This window comes from Petaurus breviceps, unplaced genomic scaffold (assembly GCF_028583685.1).
Source record: "Petaurus breviceps papuanus isolate PSGF00001 unplaced genomic scaffold, PetGlider_PUasm1.0 138, whole genome shotgun sequence".
In the NCBI taxonomy this organism is placed as follows: Eukaryota; Metazoa; Chordata; class Mammalia; order Diprotodontia; family Petauridae; genus Petaurus; species Petaurus breviceps.
The window spans coordinates 29,462,591-29,486,608 of record NW_027185694.1 but is presented as its reverse complement, the minus strand read 5'-3'; the positions used below and the strand labels follow the sequence as shown (position 1 = coordinate 29,486,608).

Sequence of the window (24,018 nt, the reverse complement as noted above, 5' to 3'; positions counted from 1 at the left end):
CCCCCCATCATCATTACTATATCATGTCTCTGTGGCAGGTTTATGATCTGTTTCCTCATCTCCTCAGTTATTTCTCTTTTTTTTTGTCCTGTTGTACTCTCCTGGCTATTGTTTCTGTTTCTGATCTTGCACCAAATGTGCTCTGCTAGAGGAGGAGGAAATTTCTTTATCTTCTTAATATGCAGTCTTACTGGGCTGCTGCACCCTTCCACCAATCCTGAGGGTCTTTTTGTTTTATTTTTGTTTCAATAATGTATACCCTCTCTAGGTCAGCATTCTAATCATGGAGTCTCATCCCATCAAGTTTCAGAGATACCTATGATGACAAATTTGCTTTATCTTGCTTGTTAAAGGCAGCTTTGAAAGAAAAAGGAAAAAGAACATATACAAAACTATTTATAGCAGTTCTTTTTGTGGTGGCAGAGAATTGGAAACTCAGGGGAAACCATCAACAGAAGAAAGAATGAGCAACTTAGGATATATGAAGCCCTGTAAGAAATGATTAAAGGGGGTGGTTTCAGAAAAACCCCAAAAGATGTATGCCTTGATGCAAAGTGAAGTGAGTAGAACCAGGAGAATAATTTACACAGTAATAGCAATATTGTAAAGATAACCTACTGGGAAAGACTTAGTAATTCTGATCAACACAATGATCCATCACAGTTCCAAAGGATTTGATAAAACATGCTATTCACCTCTATATAGAGAACAGAAAGACAGTGCAAATTGAAGTGTATTTTTTTCTTTTCCCCCTGAAACAGAACTAATGCAGAAATTTGTTTTGTATGATTTCATATTTGTAATGGGTTTTGCATTTCTTGCCCTCTTAATGGGTGGAGGGAGAGAATCCAGAACTGAAAATAAAATTTAATTTAAAAAATAAAGACAGCTTTGAAAACTTTTCAAAGAAGAGCACTGGACTAGTTGAAATTCCTGGGGACCTCAGGATGATGTGAGGTCCTTCCATTTAGGCTGAATCCCAGAATATCAGCTAAATTATTGGCAGGGGTAAGGTTGCTGACTCCCATACTGAACCCATCAAGGGGATGAGAAGCCAGTATTACCAGGAATGCTTTTCTTGAAGAGGTTTTGGGATAAAATATTCATAGGATTTGGAGAAGGAAATGGTAAACCACTCCATTATCTTTGCCCCCAAAAAAACCCCAAGTAGGGTCACAAAGAGTCCGAAACGACTGAAACGATTTAACATTCCGAGACAGCGGAAAATTAAATTACTTGCCCCAAATCACAGTTGGCAAGTAGGGGCAGAATTTGAGTCTGCCTCAAGCAAGTACACGAGGGTCACCCAACACTACCTGCCCATTCCTTCACTAGGGCGGACCGAAATCATGCAATCCCTCGACCCCACCATTAGGAGGCAGCGTTAACCCGAGCACTCCGAATTAACCCGGTGAGAGGTTCAGTCGGGAGTAAAATTAAGGGCAAGAGAGAGGCGAGATGCAGTCAGGCACCGATTGGAAACTTCTCAGCCAATCATCAACGAACTCCGAGCTCTTCAGCCAATCAGCTCAAGCATTCCGTAGGCTATCACGCGCCGGGCTGTGACAGTTGGTGCTTCGTTCCAAGACGCATCGGGGGCGGTGCGCGGGACAAGGAGAATGGTTTAGGATTGGCTGACGGGCGGCGGGGTGGGGCGCGCGGTAGCCCCGCGCCCAATAAGACCGTTGAGGGTGGAACAGAGAGCTAAGCCAGGCCGGGGCCGGGGCCGGGGCTGGCGGGCTTGGCGGCCGAGCGGGCCGGGTAGCGATGGCGGAGTCCGAGGCTGGGGGCGACGATGGCCGCTGCGTCCGGCTCAGCGCCGATAGGGCGCAGGCACTGCTGGCCGACGTGGACACGCTGCTCTTCGACTGCGACGGCGTGCTGTGGCGAGGGGAGACCGCGGTGCCCGGCGCGCCTGAGGCTCTGACCGCGCTGCGGGCCCAGGGCAAGCGGCTGGGCTTCGTGACCAACAACAGCAGCAAGACCCGCGAGGCCTACGCCGAGAAGCTGCAGCGCCTGGGCTTCGGGGGCCCCGCGGGGCCCGGTGCCGGCCCCGAGGTCTTCGGCACGGCCTACTGCACCGCCCTCTATCTCCGGCAGCGCCTGGAGGGCGGCGGGAGCCCGGCCAAGGCCTACGTGCTGGGCAGCCCGGCCCTGGCCGCCGAGCTGGAGGCGGTGGGCATCTCGAGCGTGGGCGTGGGACCGGAGCCCCTGCAGGGCGTCGGCCCCGGAGACTGGCTGGCCGAGCCCCTGGATTCCGGCGTGGGCGCCGTGGTGGTGGGCTTTGACCCCCACTTCAGCTACGCCAAGCTGACCAAGGCCGTACGCTACCTCCAACAACCCGGCTGCCTCCTCGTGGGCACCAACATGGACAACCGACTCCCGCTGGAGGGCGGAAGCTACATTGCCGGTCAGTGCCCGGGAAGGAGATGGGGAGGGGCCCCGGGCCGGGCTAGGGACTGCAGCCCCTGAGGGTCAGGGGAAGACCTTCATTCTGCCCAGAACCCTGGGGAAACGGGCCCCCTCTCCCAGCCTGGGTCATTGCGGGCAAAGGTCCTCCGAAGGGACAGGACCCTCCCGCGACTGGAGAGTGTCCAGCTGACCTCACTTGAGCTCCAGGCGGGAGGGCAAGAGTCCCACCCGCTGAGGACAGCCCCCGCCTCCAAGGCTGGGGCTCAGAGGGTCCCAGGCCAGTGACCATCCCCCTTGTTCCATACCCAGGTACTGGCTGTCTAGTCCGAGCCGTGGAGATGGCTGCGCAGCGGCAGGCGGAAATCATAGGTAAGCCCAGCCGATTCATCTTCGACTGTGTGGCCAAGGAGTTCGGCCTCAATCCAGACCGTACCGTCATGGTGGGAGATCGTCTAGACACAGACATCCTCCTGGGGGTTACCTGTGGCCTCAAGACCATCTTGACTCTTACTGGGGTCTCCAGCCTGGAGGATGTGAAAGGCAACCAGCAAAGTGACTGTTCTTCCAGGAACAAAATGGTTCCTGATTTCTATGTCGACAGCATAGCTGACCTTATACCAGCTCTTGAAGATTAAAGAGTTACAGTGTCTTTAATCTCCAAAATAAAACATGAAAAATCAGTTACCTTAATTAATGGGTGGGCTTGAGCATGTACTCATCCAGATGAGTACAAAGAATGTATTGGAATTTAAGAAATCTTAGTTTGTAAACCTTGCAATTGAACTGGGGAGGGGGGAGCAGAGGGGATGATTTTGTTTACAAATTTCCTCTATTTTAAGATGCACTTTGTAAAGAAGGAGGGGGAACATTGTCGTGGCTCCTGACTATGTATTTTGTTGGGAGGGAGAGCCCACTGCAATGCCTGCCTTCCAGGGATTCAGAGAACTTCAGAGTTGTAACTGAAGCTGCAGGGTTAGGGAAGGGAGTGTTTCAGGCTTTTGTTCGAATTTATCTTTCAGAAAAATCTGAAATTAAAAGTTTATTCAGGGATAAGCCTTTTTTTCAGGCAGGGAGGTGGGGCTATTTTGTGACTTCTAAGTACTGGTACAAACCAAACCAGGCCCAGCCTCAACATCTTTTTGTCCTAGGCGAAGCCATATCTTAGAGGTATTCGCCTTAGGGTTACCAAGACTTGGGGAAGGAGAGGGGAATAATCCCATGTGGAAGACCCTCCATTGAAGCGAGGATCTGACCCCATCTCTTTTCCTCTTACCCATACCCTTTCAAGACAACTGCACTCTGATGTCACAAATGGGCATTTGTTGCATTTCAAACTCAGGGCCCTTGGGCCTTGCTTTCCCTCCATCCAGATGTATCTTTAAAATCTCAGGACAACTCAGAAGGCCTGAGGAAGTCTCAATCCATTTCCAATATTTATTTAAAATATTAAGTGAAGTATATTATATAGAACAGTTTATTAAGTGCGTACTAGAGAGAATGTAAATGGTGTCCACCTTACCCAGTCTCCTTGTTTAGTACTGCTGTTTAGTGAACTGAAAGTGGGTGTTGGTACCAAAAACTATTTTTTTACTTTTGAACAACTTTGTAAAGTGGTGGAATTAAATCTTAAGTGTACTAATTGCTGTTCTCATGTCCTAGGAAAAATATTTAAAAGGATTTCAAATACTTGCTTAGGACATGTGCTGGCAGTGCTTCAGTGAGTGGTGAGAGAAACCGTCAGGGTCTGCTTTAGACATTCCAAGCTTCTGATTCCCATTATGGAAAGAGGCTTAGACCCATGACAAAGGTGCCTCATCTTAAGGAACAACCTGCATGTCTGCAGCCATGTCTGGTAATGGGAACAAGCCAGTGAGGGTGAGGTCCTTTTAAAAAGCAGAAGGCCAAAGCAGTGCAAGGCTGTATATAGCTTTGCAGCCTTTTCCTGTGAGACACACATGCACACATACATACATACATACATACACATACCCCTTTCTTCTGGGGGTTTAAATGCCAGCAGTGTAAACTTGCCACTTGCCCTGGACTGTGGTATGGGAAGATACTTATGTGCACCCTTTTTGATACTGGGCTTTGAATAAGAGACCCCATGGCCTATAGAAGCTGGGAGCTTCCTGTGGAGGCTTTAGGGATATCTTGTGGCTTCTGGGCCATTGAGTATCTCCTCAGTGTGGAAATGTGGTTCTGTACTAGGAAAAGCAGAACTCTGATAGACAAACTCTAAGCAGTGTTAATAGGTTTGCACAGCATGATGGCAGGACTTCACAAGAAAATTGACACTTGAAATATGCCCACAGATGTTTGTTCCCATAGCAATAAACACACAGGACTTGCCTGTCTCTTCAGCTTCTTCCATGGTCTCGCCTCTAGGCAACTCCTTGGCACTGTCAGCTGTGTATGCCATGCATCAACCCCAGCCTCCCTCTTCATATGTGATTAAGAGAAAAATCTATTGTGGTTTAAAAGCTTGGTTCTGCTAGATCAGGTTCTTAACAGGACTATTCCTGTGTTACAACCCAATTCTAGAGTAGAGGGACTAGGTATAATAATCACATATCCTGTTTGGGGTAGTTTCCTAGGTCAGAAGTCTCAGGCCCTTGGTTGTCCTACCTGCCATGGAACTGTACTGGCAAAGTGTTTGTGAACCTTCCACGCCCCCTGGGGCTCATCCCTCTGTACTTACCTGAATTCATATTAAACTTGCAAACCTGCTCAGACTCTTCTTAGGGTGGCTTCTTTTTTTCTGAAACTGTTGTGAGCTTTAATCCAGTTTAAGAGTGAAGACAGCTATATAGCATATGCCAACAAAATCTGGGATGGATGGTTTTGTGGACAGAGCAGCCTTCAAAGAGCCAATGACTCCTGAAGGAAGGAAGCAGTGGCTAGATTCAAAGATTAAGAGTTGACAGAGTCCACGCCTCTCATTTTAGAAAAAAATAAGGAAACTTAAGGTCCAACAAGCTTTTTAAAAAAACTGTTTTTGCTTTTTGGAGGGGGGAAGGTAGGGCAATTGGGGTTAAGTGACTTGCCCATGGTCACACCACTAGTTTTTTTGTGTGTTAAGTGTCTGAGGCCAGATTTGAACTTGGGTCCTCCTAACTCCAGGGTGGGTGCTCTATTTACTTCACCACCTAGCCACCCCAAGGGTTTTTTGTTTTGTTTTGTTTTTTTTGCTTTTTGGAGGGCAGTTGGGGTTAAGTGACTTGCCCAAAGACACAATTAAGTGTATCAAGTGCCTAAGGTCAGATTTGTACTCCCTACTGACTTCAGGGCTCTATTCACTGCATCACCTAGCCACGCCACCCAAAAGCTTTTAAATGTCACAACTAATGGTAGAGTTGAGAACCTATCCTTCCTACTCACATTTTTTACTGTCACATGGCCCTGTGCAGCCATTTTCTTGGTCTCTTGCTGCCATGTTCACTGAGTTGAGGGCCCTTTCCTGGTATTGGTGAACTTTGTGTAAGACTATTGTGTAAATTTCAACCCATCTCAGACCCTGGCCTCTGTCCTTACAGACCTTTACTGTGAGCTCAGGTAGGAGGCGTGACATTTATCTTCATTCTTGAACATATGTATGAGTTAACCTGTGGCAAATATCTGGGTCCAGATCAAATCTGGGTGTCCCCATGTTTCTGCTTATTACGACCATAGAAAAGGCAAAACTAAACTATTCTAGGTACAGCCTTAGCTGAATGTTATTAGGAAAATGCCTGAGATATGTTGGTTTACACTATGTACAACAATGAGCTTTTTAAAAATCTGTGCCATAGCTGCCCAACAAAATGACTGTTAGCTCACATTCTTACAGAATTTATGAAGTGCTTTTCTTACAACCCTGTGAGGGAGGCAGGGGAATTGTTACTCTCACTCTATAGACTGGGGGAACTGGAGCTGTGGTTCAATCATGCCCAAAGCTACATGTCATAAACAGAATTGAGTTGGACTCATGGGCAAAAGTGTTAGAGGCTAATGTTCTTACAGAACCAGACACGGGTCGATTAGCACAGCTGAAGTAGGGGGCTCCTGAGAGTACCCCTGCTTGTATGTGCATGCATATGCTTACACTAAGTGGGAGTCTGGAAGAAGCCTGACACCAGACTCAAAGCTGGGCCCTGTGACCCTCCCTTGATAAACTGGGTAGCTGTTCTGGGAGGGACTGTGACAGAAACTCTCCACCTGTGAGTGTATTTGGGGCAGAGAGAAGGAGGGGATCCTGGCCAGTCTCACCCTGGGATGTCAGTGTCAGGTGACATGGGTGGAGGTGGGGGGGGTTGAGATCTGAGGGTCCTCCGGGAAGATTCTGTTTGTTTGGCTTTGATGGACACATCCTTGGGTTTCTGCAGCTGGCTCTAAGGAACCAGGTTGGGCAGGGCCAAGCACAATTCCACAATTCAGACATTGTGAGTGGGAGCAGAGCCTAGGCTGCAGCATGGAGGGACAGAGCAGCGGACCTGAGGTTCAGGGGCAAGGGCCCTCCAAGGTGAGTGTCTTCTACCCCTTGACCTACTAAACTTCCTAAGGGTAACAAGTAGCATGATGCCCCTTATCTGGGGATCAGCTCCCTTATTTAGGCTCAGGGCAACCTGTGCTATGCACATCATAGATCTGTGGAAGTATCTGTTTGCATATTCTTGGATATATCTCTACTGCTACAGTCTAGTAATTGTTTAAATTTCCTTTCCTAGCTCTATTTATATCCGAGACCTGATTTAGAATTCCCCTGTAAAATGCAACGGGTTGGGAGGGTGGGGAGGAGGAAAGAAAGTGCCAGCTTTGACATTGCCCTGCATGGCCTTCCTCAGGTGAGCTCCAAGCTGCCTATAGGGTCACAGTGGCCAGTCCTAGGCCTGGCATTGCTGCTACTGGTGCTGGCTTTGGTTGGAGCTGTGCTTGGTGGGCTCCTTGGCTTGGCACACAGCCCTGCTGAGGTAAGTCCCTGCCCCCAGGTGCTCCCTTCCCTAAGAGTAAGGGGCATGATGGGGAGCCTTCTGAAGTACCTTGTCCTGGGAAAGTTGGTGGCTCAAGCTCTTAAGTCCCACACCAGATGATCTGGATTCTACTCTGCTCCCCAGTTCAACCCACACCTAAGGCTGTGTTCAGAGATGGGAACTAGAACTACTGGGTTGTGAATCTCTTGCCTGCTTCTAGTTTGTCTAAAACTAGCTTTCCCTATCCATGCCTGATTGAGATGGATATGGACACTAGATCTAAGAAGGGACTGTGTCTCCAGAGCATTGCTGCAACTTGGGGACTCCTATTTTGCCTGTACCCTTCCTTTTGAACTTACCCATTGTCCACAGCCTATGCTGCAGGCTGTTCGATGGACATTCTTGGGTCCTTCTACCTCCTGGCCGAACCAGACAGCTACAGTGGACCTGGCCCAGGACACAGTGACCTATGTGGTGACCCCCCCTCAGAACAACCATAGCTGGGCCGTGCTATTTGACAGCCACAACGTGAGTTAACCTCCCCTGCTCCCCTGACTAGATTAGGTATGACTTGGATAGGTAAGGGGAACACACTTCAAGCCAGACATCCACCCACTTTCCAGGTCTATAAAACATGGGATCTTGTCTCTTTAGTCCCCAGGCTTGAGATGGGGAGGTGCTTTGAGCCCCTCAGAGGCCTGGGGGGTTGTCTTTCCCCAAACACCTATACCACTGCCCCCAGGGTTATGTGTGTTATCGCCCTGGGGAACCAAGGTCCTGCTTTCTGCGGAGGATGGAGACCTCGGACCGAGAAACCCTGAAGCTGGTCCTCAACACTTCTCAGGTGAGGGACCTTGCTCCCCATGTGGTGTTCTGCCAGAGTTCAGCTGGCTGCCCCTCATACCCCCGTGATTCGGTTACAGTAGTGTAAGGGCTGGGAGGAAGGAGACAAAGGGCCCCTGTTTCCTGCCCCCCAGTGACTGATGACTTTCCCTCTGCCATGCTGGGAGGGCAGAGGGACTAGGGTTCTGATTTCAGGGGAACAGAGGACTCTTATCTTCCCTCAGCTGTACCTGATGATAGATACCCTGGGGTTTTCTTCCAGGGACAATGGGTAGGGAAGGGCTAAGGTGGACTAAGAGACTTCCTGCCCCCCTCCCTTTTCCAATAGTGAGGGGGCAGTGACAGTACAGAGAAGGAAATCCCTGACTCCAGCTCCCCTTGCTCCATCAACAAAACAAGATTAACCTGCATGGGGGTCTTCCATCCAGCTTGAGATGGGGTTAGAAAAGTCATGGGAAAATGTGGGCACTGCTAGGGGAATTCTCCAGCTGTGGCCCCTTCAGATCTTCCCACCTTTACTCAGATCCTTCTGCCCACAATGCTAATTTCTCCTTTAGGCTGATTGGCCACTGGGTCCCAACAAAGACACCAGATACACTCAAGAGTTTTTGGGGGTGCTAGGGGGGCACGAAGTGGACCCTGCTCTGGTAGGAGGACCAGTCCAGAATCTTTGTGACCAACTCCCCATCTACTGGGTGCAAAGAGCAGAAGGTGAGTAAATTTCTAAAGGCATCCAGGAGATAGAACACTAAAGATGAAACTAGATAGATGTGCCAAAAGAATGTGCCCAGCCCTCTGGTCCTTCTCTTCTTCCTCATTAGCATGGCCCAGGAAGGGGAATGGAGGGAGGGCAATGGAGTATGAACTGTATGTTGGGGAAAGGGTGTGTGTGTGGTGGAAACAAATGCCTGGGTCAGAGATGGGATCTTAGATTTTCATGTCTCAATTTGGGGGATATTTAATTTTGGGCATTTTCTTTACAGGTTCACGGAAGCAGAGATTAATTTATCTCTGCATTGACATTTGTTTTCCAAGCAACATTTGTGTATCTGTCTGCTTTTATTATCTTCCAGATTAGAAATAGCCTTAGGGCTAGGCATCTTGGGTGATTCTCTTGGCCCTGCCTGCCTTACCCTGGTCACTGCAGGAATCAGGGAGGGAAGCAGGGACATAATCCCCCCAGGTCCATGTGTGGGGCAGCTGGTCCTTAGTACCAAGTCAGTGGGCTGTAGGCCAGATTTGAAAGTCTCTCTACTGGAAACCAGGGTTTCTCTGTTAATACAGGAGGTGCCGAGGAGAGCTTGGTTTTAATCCTGAATAAAATGATCACAAGTGTCCTGATCCTGTGCTGACTTGATGGCTTGGACATATCCCATCCCAACTTGTGGGATTTTGCAGTCTCTTCCCGGGATCAGGAGCCAATCCTATGCCCTTCTATCTACAGAAGCAGTAGCTGGCAAGGTGCCTCCATCCCAGTTTTCGGGGTGACCAGAGTTTCTAAGCCTGCCATCTCTAAGCAGGCATGCTCTAGACCTGTTGTCCCAGGTTTCCAAGGCCTACTCCACCCCTTTTCTGTTTTTCAAGCACAGCTGGACTGGGCACCACCTGGGTTTACTCCTTCCACACCAAACTCTGTATAGCAGGACAAGAGTTAGGTTAGATTTAAGGATGAGGTTGAGGGGTGGGGCCTGAAGAGAACTGCTTCACTCTTAAAGCACCAGATGCAACTCTGGCTTTTTAATGTCCAACTCTTCTCCATCTAAGAGATATCTATTTGTATATATGTACATACACATATAAAGGGAATGTCCTGCCACAGTGGAAGCCCCCAGTAGAACCCGATAGCCCTCAGCTGCCCTACAACTAGCCAGTGGGAGGCTCAGTCCCAAGGTCCCTTTATTCTTCCCCCAGTTCCATTCCTGTGAACTGTGTTCCAGAGTCCTCAGACCAAGGGGCAGAGACAGTATTCTGCTCTGAGCTGAAGCTGAGACTTTCCATGGTTAGAAAAGCCCAATTTCTTTGACTAAAACTGCAGTCTTGAGCAGCTCCTGTTCCCTGAAGGCCCAAGGGCAGAAAGGAGGCTTTCAGGCTAGCCCAGGACACTGTCATTGAATGCCAGGCAAACTACAGCCTTCTGGTGTCCACCATACTCTCTCTTGATCTCTCCTGTATCCACACACCACAGCCGTGCTAAATTGTCGGAGGAGGCTGGACATAAGAAGAAAAGAGGTCCCATTACTGGGGGGCTCAGGCTAAGAGAAGGCTCTTCCCAAAGGGCACTATTATACTGCTCTGTCACTTCACTCCCCTCCTTGTGTCCTGTCTTCAGGGTCATGGTCCCTCTAACAGGATCTGCCATTAAAGGCGCTGGTACAGCCCTGACTCCAAAGCCCACACTTTCCCCTCAGAGGCTGCTATGGACAGTACAGACCCCAGGCTAGGCTTTATTTCCTAAGGCCAATATTAAGTTTTGAAGCCCTAGTTTTCTGGGATAATCACAACCTTTTCTCAGGGTATCCCCAAGGCACAGACCCCATGGCTGGCTCAGAAAGCTGGGCTTTCTGCTGTCTGGCCTCTAAGAGAATCCCAGGCCGCTTACCTGTTACAATGTACTGAGAGTCTCCAGAAAAGGCGCAGTCCCACATCCAACCTCTTGAGGTCTCACCAGGATTGTTACTCTTGATGCTCAGCTCTGTCATCAAAGAGAAGTTTGAGGTCCTCCAGATTTTACAGGTTTGGTCTGCTGAGCAGGTGGCCAAGAGCCTATGGGAAAGTGAGAGCTCCTAAGGGCTCTACCAGACCATCCACCCAAAAGCACCAGGCCTTCCCTATGGCGGGCTGGACCTGCCGGCTCCCACCTCACAGGACTCATCCCAATTCAGCTGTTGTTAACAGACTGAGCATACCAGGCTGAGAGCAGTGGTGTCAAACAGAAACAGGGGCCACTAAACTCTATGTCATCCCTCGGAGTCCCAGACTGACTTAGAAAATGACCCATTAACATTATCTATGTTATACTGTATATTCTGTTAAATATTTCCCAATTCCATTTTAATGGTTTGGCACTTAGGAGTCTGGGACCCTCAGGATGCTTGTTTGACATCTCTGTCTTACATGACAAAGAGGGTATAAAGTACTGGGGAAGGGGAAAATCTGATGAGGAAGAGGACCAATGGCCAACCTATTCCCTGAGACCCAGGAGCTGAACCTGGAAGCACCAAACTTTGGTGCAGAGAGGGTCACTCACACACTGCATAAAAACACGTTCCTCTTAAGCAATAACTGATATTTCTATATAGTATTTCATGGCTTCAAAGTGTTTTTTCCACAGCCTTGTGAGGTAGGGAGTGCAGGTACTAAAAGCCACATTTTACAGATTATGTAATTGGCTTAGAGAATTTAAATGGTTTGCTCAGGGCTCATGGGAAGCCACGCCAGGCCACGGGGCTGGGAGCCTGCCTGTATCTATGTGATATCTCGGTTTCCTAAAGGTGGCTCTCCCAGGTGGCTCATTGGGAGAGGAAAGGCTGAACATTACTGGAATTTCTGAGCATTCCCTGCCCAATGCTCACATTTCCTTTAGAAGCCTCTGATGATCATCTAGCTTCTACTTGAATACTTATAGTGATAAGGAACTCACTATATCTCAATGCTGTCACAGGCATTTCTTCTTTATGATGAGCTCAAATGTATTTCCCTCAAACTTCCATGCATTAGTCCTTATACTCATCCCTGGAACCACCACCCTTCTTCATAATGGCCCTTCAGATAACTGAAGATAGCAATTCTGTATCCTCCTAATCTCTTTCTTTTTTAGGCTAAACATTTCCAGTTCCTAAGGCATGATTCTGCCTTCATCCTGATTACTGTCTTCAGGACACATTCCAATTTATCCATGTCCCTCTTAGAATATGGCTTCCCCCCAAAGAAATATGCCACCCCCCCCCCCAAAGGGGACAGATACATGGCACACTGAATAGAGCACTGGCCCTGGAGTCAGGAAGACCTGAGTTCAAATCTGGCCTCAGACACTTGACATACTTACTAGCTGTGTGACCTTGGGCAAGTCACTTAACCCCAATTACCTTGCCTTCTCCCCTCCATCCCCCCAAAAATATGGCATCCCACCCTGAAAACTATGCCCCAGGCATGATCTTGTCAGGGCCCAGTTCAGCAGAACTATGACCTCCCTCATTCAGGATACTCCATTTCTTTCACCGTGGACTCAAATCGAAGTAACTTTTCTCTGGCTGCCACATCACACTACTGGCTCAGGCTGAGCTTACAGTCACTAACCATGTCTTTCCCCCCACATCTGTGCAGCTGATCTTCTGAGCCTAATTAAGCACAAGACCACTTTTATCTCATCAATTTTCAACCATCTCTGATTTTGCCCATCATGGCCCTCTGACACCCTGATTCTGTTGTCCAATTTGTCAGTCACCCCTCCCCGCACCATGCCACATGCAGATCTGGTAAGCACGCAATTGATAGCTTCATCCATGACCAAACCAAGAACAAAACTGACCAAAGACAGAAGACTGTGGCACGACCCTACAGATGTCCCAGAAGGCTGACACTATTCACAGGATTACAGGATTTTGGGTGGAAAGGGATTAGCTCAAATTTATGAAATTCCAGATAGCCTGGAATGATGGGCTAGGCTGGAATCTCTTTGGTAAATGCTATTTACAAATCTTAAATGTGCCATAAAAATAAAGAGTTGATCTGTGAGTTGTTGGTAGAGCATTATCAGATTTAAGATGACTCAAGTCTCAACAAAGTCCAGTCACTTGCCCAAGGTCACACAGCTAACGGGTAAATAAGCCAGGATCTTAACCCAATTCTCCTGACTGCAGTTTCAATGTTCTTTCATCTGTACCATATGGTTCTGCTACAGGATGTCTTCACAGGCTGCCCCAAGCGGAAGCTGTCTCTCCCTGCTATCAGGTATCAGAGCCCTGTCATTGTGGTCCAAGGCAGAGCACGCCTTGCACTGTCCTTATTAACATGCATGTCTTACTTGAGCTCTAGTGAATACAGAAGGTGCTTAGTAAGATAAACTAGTCGTGATGCCACCTTAGTGTAGTACTCTGTCAGTTATACTTCTGCATCCTGTCCCCAGGATGCTGTGAAGGAATGCCAGAGGGCCTGTGTTTATTGGGCCATAGCCCAATTCCCTCGGCTAGAGGTCCTGTTCTGCACTCACGTGGAGTCTGGGCTGAACCGACACTGCAGCGCATATCTTGTATGAGCTGGGATTTTGGTTTTGGGAATCAGCTGAGTCACTTCTTCCCCAATGCCTCCGGTCAAGTTCCAAACATAACAGTTTCCCTACAAAGTCAGAGAGAAGGGGGGAGAAAATTCTGAAATAACTTTCCCCCATGGGTTTGAAGGTGTTAGTCCTCTGAGGCCTGCCTCAAGTCAGCCATCCCATGATGGGGCTGAATGTCAACACGTGAATAGGAGGAAAGGCGAAGGCCGCTACTGACTCAGCCCAAAGCTTTGTGATACTGAAGAGGGATCCCTGAGTACCTGAAGCTGAGGCAGGTACCTCAAAAGGTGTGCCCACAAGAAGGCCATGAGCCTCTGGGAGCCAGGCCAGGTGTGGCCACGTGAGCAGGCCCAGGACAAGAGTGCTGCCTTGGAGTAGGAAGGATGGGGAGCTATTCTGACATAGGCAGAGTTTGGCCAGGCTAAGAGCATGCAAATTCATTGGCAAAGGCCTTCAGTGGTAAGTCTCTCTAAGGAGACCACAGACTGAGGGGGTGGATTCTGGAGTTGTTGGCAGGAATGGATGACAGGGCTCTGGAGATTACTTCAGTCTCCTTTTCTCGTTGAAGGAGCTTGAGGTCTTCGCCCCTGCTCAGCTGACCACAGGACTGGTCCTAAAGAGAAGTTTGGTAGCTATACAAACTATGCAGGGTAGAGGGGAGTCCCTAGGTGGGGAAAAAAAACAAATGGTTCTTACTGTACTGTTGACAGCTGCCATGTAACTGGCATCAGGGTCGATGTGAACTGAATTCACGGAAACCTCGGGCTCAGGAATCAGCTGTTCGTTGTGGTCAGTTTTCAGGTCCCAGATGTGGATAGCGCCGCTCTGGTCACCCACAATCAGTTCAGCCTGCATGGACGGCAGGATCAGTCTCTGATGCCCCCTAAATGACCTCCCATGCCCAAACCACAGTGGAAGGGCACTCCTGACATCTAAAGGACTTAATCAATGGACTGGACTTTATCACCCTGCACAGGGTTGGCTTGAGTTTCAGCCCAATTTCTGGTGCTGCTTTAACTGTTTGGTGCAAAGCTTTCTGACCACAGCATGTTCATTCCAGAGGCTTGGTGCTCTTGGATCTCACTCCGTTGTCTCCCCTTTTACTCTACTTCATTTATTGATGTCCCCAAAAAGAAAATGTGAATCAAGAGTTGGAAGTCATTAAAAGGGAAAAGCAGCGGATCTTCTCAGCACATGACTCTCAGAACCGCTCTGTCCCAGTCACTCCTGTTCAGTCACTCTTGAGAGTCTGACCCCAAGAAGCAGGCACATGGGAATGAACACCCACCCACCTGCCTCCTCAGAAAAGTTCCCTGTCACCTCCTACTGCCTAAGAAAAGACTCAGACGCACATATACCCACAAAGCCCATTTCCAAGGGGAAACATCTTCAGACCAGTCCATTACAGGCAAGCACGCCAGGCCCAGAGAGGGTTCACATGGTGGCTGTCACAGACGGAGGAGGTCCCTGCCTGGGGTATGGGTGGGAAGCAGGCAGACAGGAAAGCAAGTTACCTGGTTGGGGTGCAGACACACACAGTTAATGGGCGCATTCACTTGGAAAATTCGCTGGCACTGGAGATTCCGTGACCTAGCATTAAGTACAAACTTACACTAGTACTTGGGACAGTGCCAATGCACCAGCTTACCTTGGAGCTGAGAGTCACTCTGACTGCGTACCCCAAGTTGCCAGAAAACCCAGGCCCCTGGGAGCGATCAGCAGTCCCAGAAAGCCTGTCATTAGGGAACTGGGTTTTGTGAATGTGGCAGCCCCCTGCTAAGCTGCAGCTCCAGGTCCAACACTCTATGGAGGAACAGGTGTTTCTCCTCTAAGCAGGTGGGCCCTCAACAATACTGTTTGAGACACAGAAAAATCTGTATAATATGCTCCTCTGATTCCTGGGACAAGGACTGAGCTGGGCTCACCCTTCACCCCCAGTTTCCCCAGAGTGGGCTAAATCATTCTCATTTCCTTATTCCTCAAACTACACCAGGCCTTCTTTGGTCTCCCATTACCCAGACACAGAAAGGTGTTCCCCAGGTCCCTGGGTTGGCACCTAAGGTCCCAGATCCTGGCCATGCTGTCCTCTCCTCCTGTGTACATCCAGCGGCCATCCTCATGGAAGCCCACAGACGTGATGTTCTTGCTCACGCCATCATAGTTGATGACAGGGTTGGGATTATTGGAATTGAGATCATACATCCGGATGTGCTGGTAACCTGAGGGGCACAAGTGCAGTCTTACTAGTTACCCTTTTACCCTGGCCTCCTAAGACTAGTGGTAAGAATTCAGGGCAAGACAGACTTCCCTTACAAAGTCATCCATAAGCATGAGAGAAGCCAGGCTGATGGCAGAGAGTCCCTGAAGACAAATAAGTGACAGCAGGATCTGCCTGGGCTGGGACAGAAGGCACACACCAACTTGTCTCTCCTCATATCCTAGCCCACAGCAGGGAGGAAAGCACACGAGATATCCCTCCAGAAGCTTCCAGGCTTTATGCTAGGTCACTGATTCCCTAGGGGACCTTCCCTCTCTCTGGCCCAGAGCATCTACACCTCTCCATCTTACCATATATTAAGAAGAATCAGCACGAAAAATGGTTTTGCTGTGCCTTCTGCCTGGCTAGCTGGGTGGCAAAGCTTCCTCTAGCAGGTTCTCTTGCCCATATCAGTAGTGGAACCAGGGGCAAACCTTTGAAATGCCCGGTTTGCTCAGGAGGGGATGCTTTACCTTACAACCCCCAGCCCACCTCTACTGTGCCAATATTACGACTATGTTAGGGTCTGCAGGGTCTGTCACTTTCAGGCCCTGGCTGAGAGGGCACTGGTCTGGCTTGGTGCCAAAGATTTGTAATTGGTGCTAATCCAGAATGCTCCCTCATCCCATCCATCCAGTGTGGGTACCTGCAGCTGCAATCATGCTTCTATCTGGGGTGATTTCCAGGGCATTCACTTGCTAGGTGGTTAGGTTAAGGTGACTGAGGACAGAGCTGGGAGCAGAACAAAAGATGCTATCTTAACATTTCTTTGGTCCTCAGACTGCTCATTAAGCTGTACAGAAAACCAGATTGTGACAAGACAAACAGCTTGAAGACCTTGCCTTGGGCAGAAGCCTTAGGCCTGGGACAGGTGGGGAGGCAGAGCAGGAAGAGGCACAAACACATATAAGAGGCATCTGCAAGACAGGGCTCTCATGGCCCTATGCAGCAAGGCCAAACTGCTTAGCCCGGCATTCGAGGCCTCCTTAACATAATTTTGTCTTACTTCTCCAACTCTTCTCCCTCCTTCTGCTCCCCTCCTGCCCCTACATCTTTACCCATGCTGTTCTCACCTCCCTCCCTCCCTCCTCAGTCTCTTTCAATGTCTAATTCCAATCCTATTTCCTGCAGGAAGCCTTCCTTGTTCAATTACTATAGACCTCACCCACCTCTCAAGAGGCAATGTAGAGGAACAGAAACAGCACTGGATACCGAGCACAGTATCTGGCACACAGCAGGTGCTCAAATGTTTACTGATTGAGACGAACTCAATTCTAGTATTGCCTTCGCCATTAACTTGATATATCTCCTTGGAGAAGTTACTTCTCCTCACTAGGCCTCAGTTTCCTTCTCTGTAAAATGAGAAGGTTGGACTGCATGATTCCCTAAGATCCTCACACAAAGTAAGACTTAAAGGGTCATAGATACAGAGCTGGAAGGCATCTCAAAATGTCACTGAGTCCAACTGCCTCATTTTTTTTGGAGGGGGGAAGGCTGGACAATTTGGGTTGACTTGCCCAAGGTTACACAGCTATTAAGTGTCAAGTGTCTGAGGTCACATTTGAACTCAGGTCCTCCTGGCTCCAGAGCTGGTGCTCTATTCACTCTGCCACCTAGCTGTCCCTACAAGTGCCTTGTTTTATAAATGAAGAAAGTGTGGCACAGAGAGGTTAAGCAGCTTGCCTAGAGTCACACAGTTCACAAATGTCTAAGGCAAGCTTCAATCTCACGTTTTCCTGACTCCTGACTCAACATGTAGCTGCCTCAATCACACACTGTCTTACAGTGAGCACTCCCTGAGGTAGGAATGGTGTCTCACCCTCCCCTCACTCTTACAGCACCCCCTATCCCACATTAGCTCAAGCTCTAGAGTAACAATGGCCCCTATTCCACAGGCCATTCCAAACCTGGAAGGGCTCCCCACTCCAAAGGATACCGAGTCTTGGTGCTGCACTGTGCGGGTACATATCCCACTGTGTGCCTGCCAGAAGCGTACGGTGTGGTCATAGCCAGCTGTGGCGAGGATGACGGGGTCGCTGCCCACAGTTCCCTGAGAGGTGTTCATGATTTGACCCTTCAAAAGACAGGCTTGTGGAAGGTGACCTCCCACAGGAGAGGGCACTGGAGCTGAAGTGAGATGGCTCACTCTGCAGATTCCTAAACACGCCTAAAGGTGAGTTACTTAGCCGATTGGAGTCTTGGCTTCTTCATCTGTAAAATGGAGATAAGAATGATCACAATACCTACCTCACAGGGAAGTTGTAAGGACAGTACTTTGTAAACTCTGAAATACTCTATCAATGCTACTTATTACTATTCAGATCCATATCTACTGATCTTCTCCCAATACAAGCTATCTCTCATGTTCATAACCTTGGTTATTATCTTCCATTCATCCTTCTCTTTCATCCTTCACATCTGATTGGTTAAAATATTCTATCAATTTCATTTTTGCAAAACCTCTGTGTCCCTCTCCTATTACCACTAGGAGAGGCCTTCATTAGTGCCCACCTAGAACAAGGCTTTCATCAGTGTCCACCTAGAACACTGCAATAGGTCTTTCTTACATCTATTCTCTCCCCTCTCCTATCCATGTTAAAGTGCCAGAATCATCTTTCTCACACAAAAATGATGTCACCTGCCATGTCAAAAATATCCAGTGGCTCCCTATCACCTATTAAAGTTTTGAATTTTCATTCATTCATTCATCCATTTATTTATTTATTTATTTATTTATTTTGCCTTTTGGAGGGCAATTGGGGTTAAGTAACTTGCCCAAGGTTACACAGCTGGGTTGTTTTGTGTGTGTGTATGTGTGTGTGTGTGTGTGTGTGTGTGTGTTAAGTGTCTGAGGCTGGATTCGAACCTAGGTCCTCCTGACTCCGGGGCCAGCGCTTTACTCACCGCGCCACCTAGCCACCCCCAAATTTTTATTTTTTTTTAATTCTGAACTTCATAAATACAAAGGAAAATGAACATTTCTGTGTGTGTGTGTGTGTGTGTGTGTGTGTGTGTGTAGTAGAACACATGTATATAGTATATCTATATTATGGTATATAGTAGAAGTATATATATTATGGTATATAGTAGAAGATGAAACTGTGGATCTCTACTATGTAGCTTGCTTTTCTTTCAAAGTATATGATAGATTCTTGCAAGAACATTAAGTAAAAGTTCTTCCTGAATTCACTAATGGCCTGGTGGAGTCCTTGAGTTGGGGTGGAGTTAAGATGGCAGAGAAGAAACAGCACTTCTGCAAGGCTCTGGCTCCCACCACCTCCAATTCATGTAAAAGGGGACTCTAAACAAACTTTGGAGCTGCAGAACACACAAAATGACACAGAGAAACTAATCTCCTGCTGAGAACAGCCCAGCAGGCCCACAGGGAGCAGGCAGCGCAGCACTCTGGGAGCCAAGCCCAGCCCCATGCCAGCCTGAGGTTTTAGCCCCACGGCAGGCCTGACCAGCCGCCAGCTGGAGGGACTTCAGATCACCAGCAGCTGTGGCTGTATCCAGAATTATCAACCCATAGATGCTAAGGACAAAGTGAGAGGTCAGTACAGTCGGGACTTTGGGATCCAGTAGTTTGGGAGTGCAGTCTGGCCTTTACCCCCTGGAGGGAGAAGCCGGTGAGGCGCTGACGCTGTGGTGAAGCCGCAGCCACGTGGCAGTTTCAGCTTTGGCCTGCAGACTGTAGGGGGACCAAGAGACCTGTCTGAGGGGTAATCGCTCTTGCTTTAACCTGCTTGGATCTGGATTGCAGTCTAGGGAGGAGGTCCTGGGGTGTGTGATCAGCTTGCCAGAGCGTGTGGAGGCTTCAGAGAGGGCACCCAACTAATACCTTCGGCAGCTGAGAAAACCCCAGTGTTTGGTACTAAGCTCCCCCGTCTGGTAGCAGAGTTCTATTGTGGCAAAAAGCCCAAAAGTCAAGTAACTGAGTGGCAACATGAGTAAACAAGGGAAGCAAAGCAAACAGAGGAATCCAACATCAGACTCCTATTTTGGGGACAAAAAGGATTAAAGCATGGAACAGGAGGAAGACAGTGAAGTCAGAACTCCTGCACCAAAAGCTTCAAAGAAAAATACGAGCTGGTTATAGGCCATAGAGGAGCTTAAAAAGGATTCTGAAAACCAAATAGAGAAGTGGAGGAAAAATTGGGAAGAGAAATGAGAATGATGCAAGAAAATTATGAAATGAGAGTCAACAACCTGACTGAAGAAAATAGCACCTTAAAAAAAAGACTAACTCAAATAGCAAAAGAGGCTCAAAAAGGCAATGAGGAGAATGCCTTAAAAAGCCGAATTTGCCAGATGGAAAAAGAATCTCAAAATTCTGAAGAGAATCATTCCCTCAGAATTAGATTGGAGCAAATGGAAGCTAGTGACTTTATGAGAAATCAAGATGCTATTAAACAGATCAAAACTAATGAAAAAATAGAAGCAATGTGAAATATCTCACCAGGAAAACCACTGACCTGGAAAATAGATCCAGGAGAGAGAATTTAAAAATTATTGGACTACCTGAAAACCATGATCAAAAAAAGAACCAAGAAATCACCCTTCACGAAATTCTCAAGGAAAACTGCCCTGATGTTTTAGAACCAGAAGGCAAAACAGAGGTTGAAAGAATCTAACAATCACCTCCTGAAAAAGATCCCAAAAAGAAAACTCCTAGGAATATTATAGCCAGGCTCCGGAATTCCCAGATCAAGGAGAGAATATTACAAGCATCCAGGAAGAAACATGATCAGGATAACTCAGGATTTGGCAGCTTCTACACTGAAGGATTGAAGGGCTTGGAATATGATATTCCGGAGGGCAGAGGAACTGGGATTAAAACCAAGAGTCACCTTCCCAGCACAACTGAGTATCATGTTTCAGGGGAAAATATGGTCATTCAATGAAATAGAGGACTTCCAAGCATTCTTGATGAAAAAACCAGAATTGAATAGAAAATTTGACATTCAGATACAAGAAGTAAGAGAAGCATGAGAAGGTAAACAGGGAAAAGAAATCATAAGGAACTTATCAAAGTTAAACTATTAACATCCCTACATGGAAAAATGATAATTGTAACTTATGAAACTTTTCTCAGTATCAAAATAATTGAAGGGAATAGAAATGTGTATATATACACATACATATATATGTCTATAGAGGAGGGTATATGTGAATATGTGTATGTATGTATACTGGTATACATAGATAGAGGGCACAGGACCAGTTTAACAGGAAGGGATGATACTTAAAAGGTAAAATTAAGAGGTGAAAGAGGAATATAATGAGAGGAGATGGGGAGAGACAGATTGGGGTAAACTATCTCATATAGAAGAGGTAAGGGAAAATAGTTACAAAGGAGGGGAAGAACAGGAAGTCAAAAGGGAATGAGTCAACCTTATTCTCTCTTTTTTTTTTAAGCAATTGGGGTTAAGTAACTTGCTCAAGGTTACACGGCCAGTTATTTCTGGGTGTGGTGCTAAGTATCTGAGCCTGGATTCGATCTCAGGTCATCCCGACACTGGGGCCAGTGCTCTTACACACTGAGCCACCTGGCCGACCCTGGTCAACCTTATTCTCATTGAATTTGGCTTAGGGAGGGAATGACATACACACTAAATAGGGTATCTCACCCTATAGGAGAGTAGCGGGGAAAGGGATGAGAGGGGGGATGATGGAAGGGAGGGCAGGCTGGGTGGGGAGGGAAGTTGGAAGTACCCACTTTTGAAAAAGGACAGGATCAAAGTAGAGATTAGAACAAGTGGGAGGTGGGATAAGAGGGAGAGAAATATAGTCAGTCTTTTACAATATATCTACTATGGAAATGTTTTGCATAGCTACACATGTACAACCTATATTGGATTGCTTATCTTCCCAGTAAGGGTGGGTGACAAGGGAGGAAGGGAATGAATCTGGAATTCAAAGTTTTAAAATCAAATGTTTAAAATATACACACACACACACACACATAAAAGAATAAAATATATGATAAATTCAACACAGAACTTTCAAAGCTGTATTGTTTGTTTGTAATTCTTTCTGTCTTTCCTTGTTTTCTTCTGTGTGTTTTTGCAGTATCCATGAAGGTCTATTTCATTATTGGTAGGTTGTGTCAACAGGCAACCAAATATATTTAAATGATGTATGCACTGTATGTATGGGTAATATATGCACTACTGCAGCATTGCTAACTAGATAGATCACCAATTTAATCAGAAATTAGCAGGTAACTGTCTGAATAAAATATAGCTGTTATTTGGATCATTTCTTATATTTTATGGTCAAATATTCTGCTATCTCCTCTCCACAGGTTTTTCTCAGTTGTACTAAGGCTCTGACCAAGGCGAGCCCCAGCCTGTGACCTTCAGCATTAAATGGTCTTTCTTTTTAACCAGGGTAAACAATGTAAGCTTCACATAAGGCTTCAGGGTCTGTCTGAGTGTAGCCAACTTCAGTGAAATGAGAACTGGTGACTTATGCAGAAATAGAAGCAATGGGATCCATCTGATATTAGCTGAAATGCCAAAGTGAGCACAAGAGGGACATGATGTCCAAACTAGGTTTATAGAAGTATTAATATCATCACAATGCTTTCTGATGAATTTTGTTGTTGTTTGGTTATTTCAGCTGTATCCAACTCCTTGTGACCCTATTCAGGGTTTACTCTTGACAAAGATACTGGAGTATTTTGCTATTTCTTTCTCCAGCTCAAACAGGGATAAGTGACTTGCCCAGGGTCACACAGATAATAAGTGTCTGAGGCTGGATTTTCATTCAGGAAGACATCTTCCTGACTCTAGGTCCAGCACTCTATCCACTGCGCCACCTAGCTGCCCACTTCTGATAAAAAGAACCTCCAAATTCTGTTTCAGTGTGCAGCTGGAAGGAGCTAGCCCTGTAATTCCCTGCAAAGTTATTCCTAAATCAACTTTGACTTGGCACTTTTAAAGGTCATCTGGTGACCAGCAAGTCTGCTTAAGTAATAAAAAATAGCTGACCTGGGATTTGCTGCTCTAGCCAAACCAAAATTAGTGTCATAGCCAAGGTTTATACATTGCTGTTTGCAAGCAAACTATTTAACTGCTTTTATTTCTTTCCTGAGTTTGATGAGAAGGTAGTGTCAGATGTCAACCTCAAACCTTGGTAAATCTGATCTGCTATAGAGATTTCAGTTCTAAGTGTTTATCAACATTTCATTTTTCTGTGAAAATCAGACCAGATTCACATTATTTCTATTTGCTTTACAAAGTCCCCTTAAGTTCACAGGGCTTGTTTTAGATGAACCAGATAATAAGAATTCCATTCCACTGAAAGACTTTGTTTTCACATCCAGTTTCACTAATCCCAAACTAAATCCTTTGTTGAAAATATTTCTGGCAGTCTTGGCAAGTTCAGCATATAATGAACTGCCAAGGACAACATGGAAAAGCCCCAGGAGAGGGTGATCGCGTGGTCGCATAAGAGTCACCTGACACAATAGGGCCTCTTTCTTCTGTGCTTAAAAAATAAAAATTTCAATGACTCTCTTTTTTGGCAACCCTACTCCTAACTTTCTTCTTCTAGGCAGCCCTTCCTCCTCAATTTGGGTGGGGGGGGGAGAAAACAAAACTCCAGTTAACAAATATGCATAATTAAACAAAACAAAGTCATGTCCAAAAATGTATGTCTCATTCTGCATTTGGAGAACATCAGCTCTCTATCAGGAAGTAAAAAATATATTTCATCATTGATAACCTGTAACTGTTTTCACTGAGAAGCATTAAGTCTTTCAAAGTTATTTTGTTCATATTATTATTGTACAACTTGTTCTCTTGGTTCTGCTCATTTTACTCTGTATCTGTTTATATGTCTTCCCAGGTTTCTCTGACATCATCTCTTTTGTCATTTCTTATGACATAATATTCTATTACATTCCTATATCATAATCTGTACAGCAATTCCCCAACTGATGGGCATCCCCTTAGTTTCCTGTTCTTTGCCACCAAAAATAAAGAGCTGCTACAAATATTTTTGTACATATGGGCCTCTTTCTTTGATATCTCTGGGATACAGGCCTAGGAGTGTTATCACTACGTCAGTAGTTTAGTGACAGTTTAGCACAGTTTAGTGACTTTTGGGGCACAGTTCCAAATTGCTTTCCTGAACAGCTAGATCAATTCACAGCTCTACCAACAGTGCATTAATGCGCCTGTTTTCCCGTAGCTCCTCCAAGAACTGCCATTTTATTTTCCAACTTTGTCAATTTTTTATACACTGTTGTTGATAGCTTAGATTTCTTCCTCTGA

The 24,018-nt window shown here is 46.8% G+C and overlaps 3 protein-coding genes and 1 pseudogene across 6 annotated transcripts in view; 2 read left to right on the top strand and 2 right to left on the bottom strand.

Moving 5' to 3' along the window:
* The first annotated feature begins 1,701 nt into the window (after positions 1-1,701).
* On the top strand, positions 1,702-5,147 carry PGP (phosphoglycolate phosphatase). Its single transcript, XM_069063128.1, has 2 exons — positions 1,702-2,410; positions 2,722-5,147. The coding sequence occupies exons 1-2, from the start codon at positions 1,768-1,770 to the stop codon at positions 3,045-3,047; spliced, it is 969 nt and encodes a 322-aa protein (XP_068919229.1). The 5' UTR covers positions 1,702-1,767; the 3' UTR covers positions 3,048-5,147.
* Positions 5,148-7,221: 2,074 nt separating this feature from the next.
* Positions 7,222-9,282, top strand: BRICD5 (BRICHOS domain containing 5). The gene is made up of 5 exons (XM_069064330.1): positions 7,222-7,235; positions 7,622-7,889; positions 8,104-8,205; positions 8,762-8,915; positions 9,188-9,282. Exons 1-5 carry the CDS (start codon positions 7,222-7,224, stop codon positions 9,280-9,282), a joined length of 633 nt encoding a protein of 210 aa, XP_068920431.1.
* The window catches only part of MLST8 (MTOR associated protein, LST8 homolog), a 29,543-nt gene continuing 14,769 nt past the window's right edge, over positions 9,245-24,018 (bottom strand). For 3 of the 4 annotated variants that reach the window (XM_069063089.1, XM_069063104.1, XM_069063095.1), the window contains 9 exons: positions 17,673-17,947; positions 16,383-16,434; positions 15,536-15,698; positions 14,994-15,069; positions 14,176-14,328; positions 14,024-14,092; positions 13,414-13,538; positions 10,804-10,967; positions 9,245-10,412 (listed from right to left, as the gene is read on the bottom strand). In XM_069063089.1, coding sequence (XP_068919190.1) covers positions 10,294-10,412; positions 10,804-10,967; positions 13,414-13,538; positions 14,024-14,092; positions 14,176-14,328; positions 14,994-15,069; positions 15,536-15,698; positions 16,383-16,434; positions 17,673-17,801 — 1,050 coding nt within the window. In that variant the 5' untranslated portion in view covers positions 17,802-17,947 and the 3' untranslated portion in view covers positions 9,245-10,293. The remainder of the gene's footprint in view (positions 10,413-10,803; positions 10,968-13,413; positions 13,539-14,023; positions 14,093-14,175; positions 14,329-14,993; positions 15,070-15,535; positions 15,699-16,382; positions 16,435-17,672; positions 17,948-24,018) is intronic. The other variant, XM_069063112.1, reaches the window with a different exon arrangement.
* On the bottom strand, positions 18,771-23,910 carry LOC138142043 (voltage-dependent anion-selective channel protein 2 pseudogene; annotated as a pseudogene).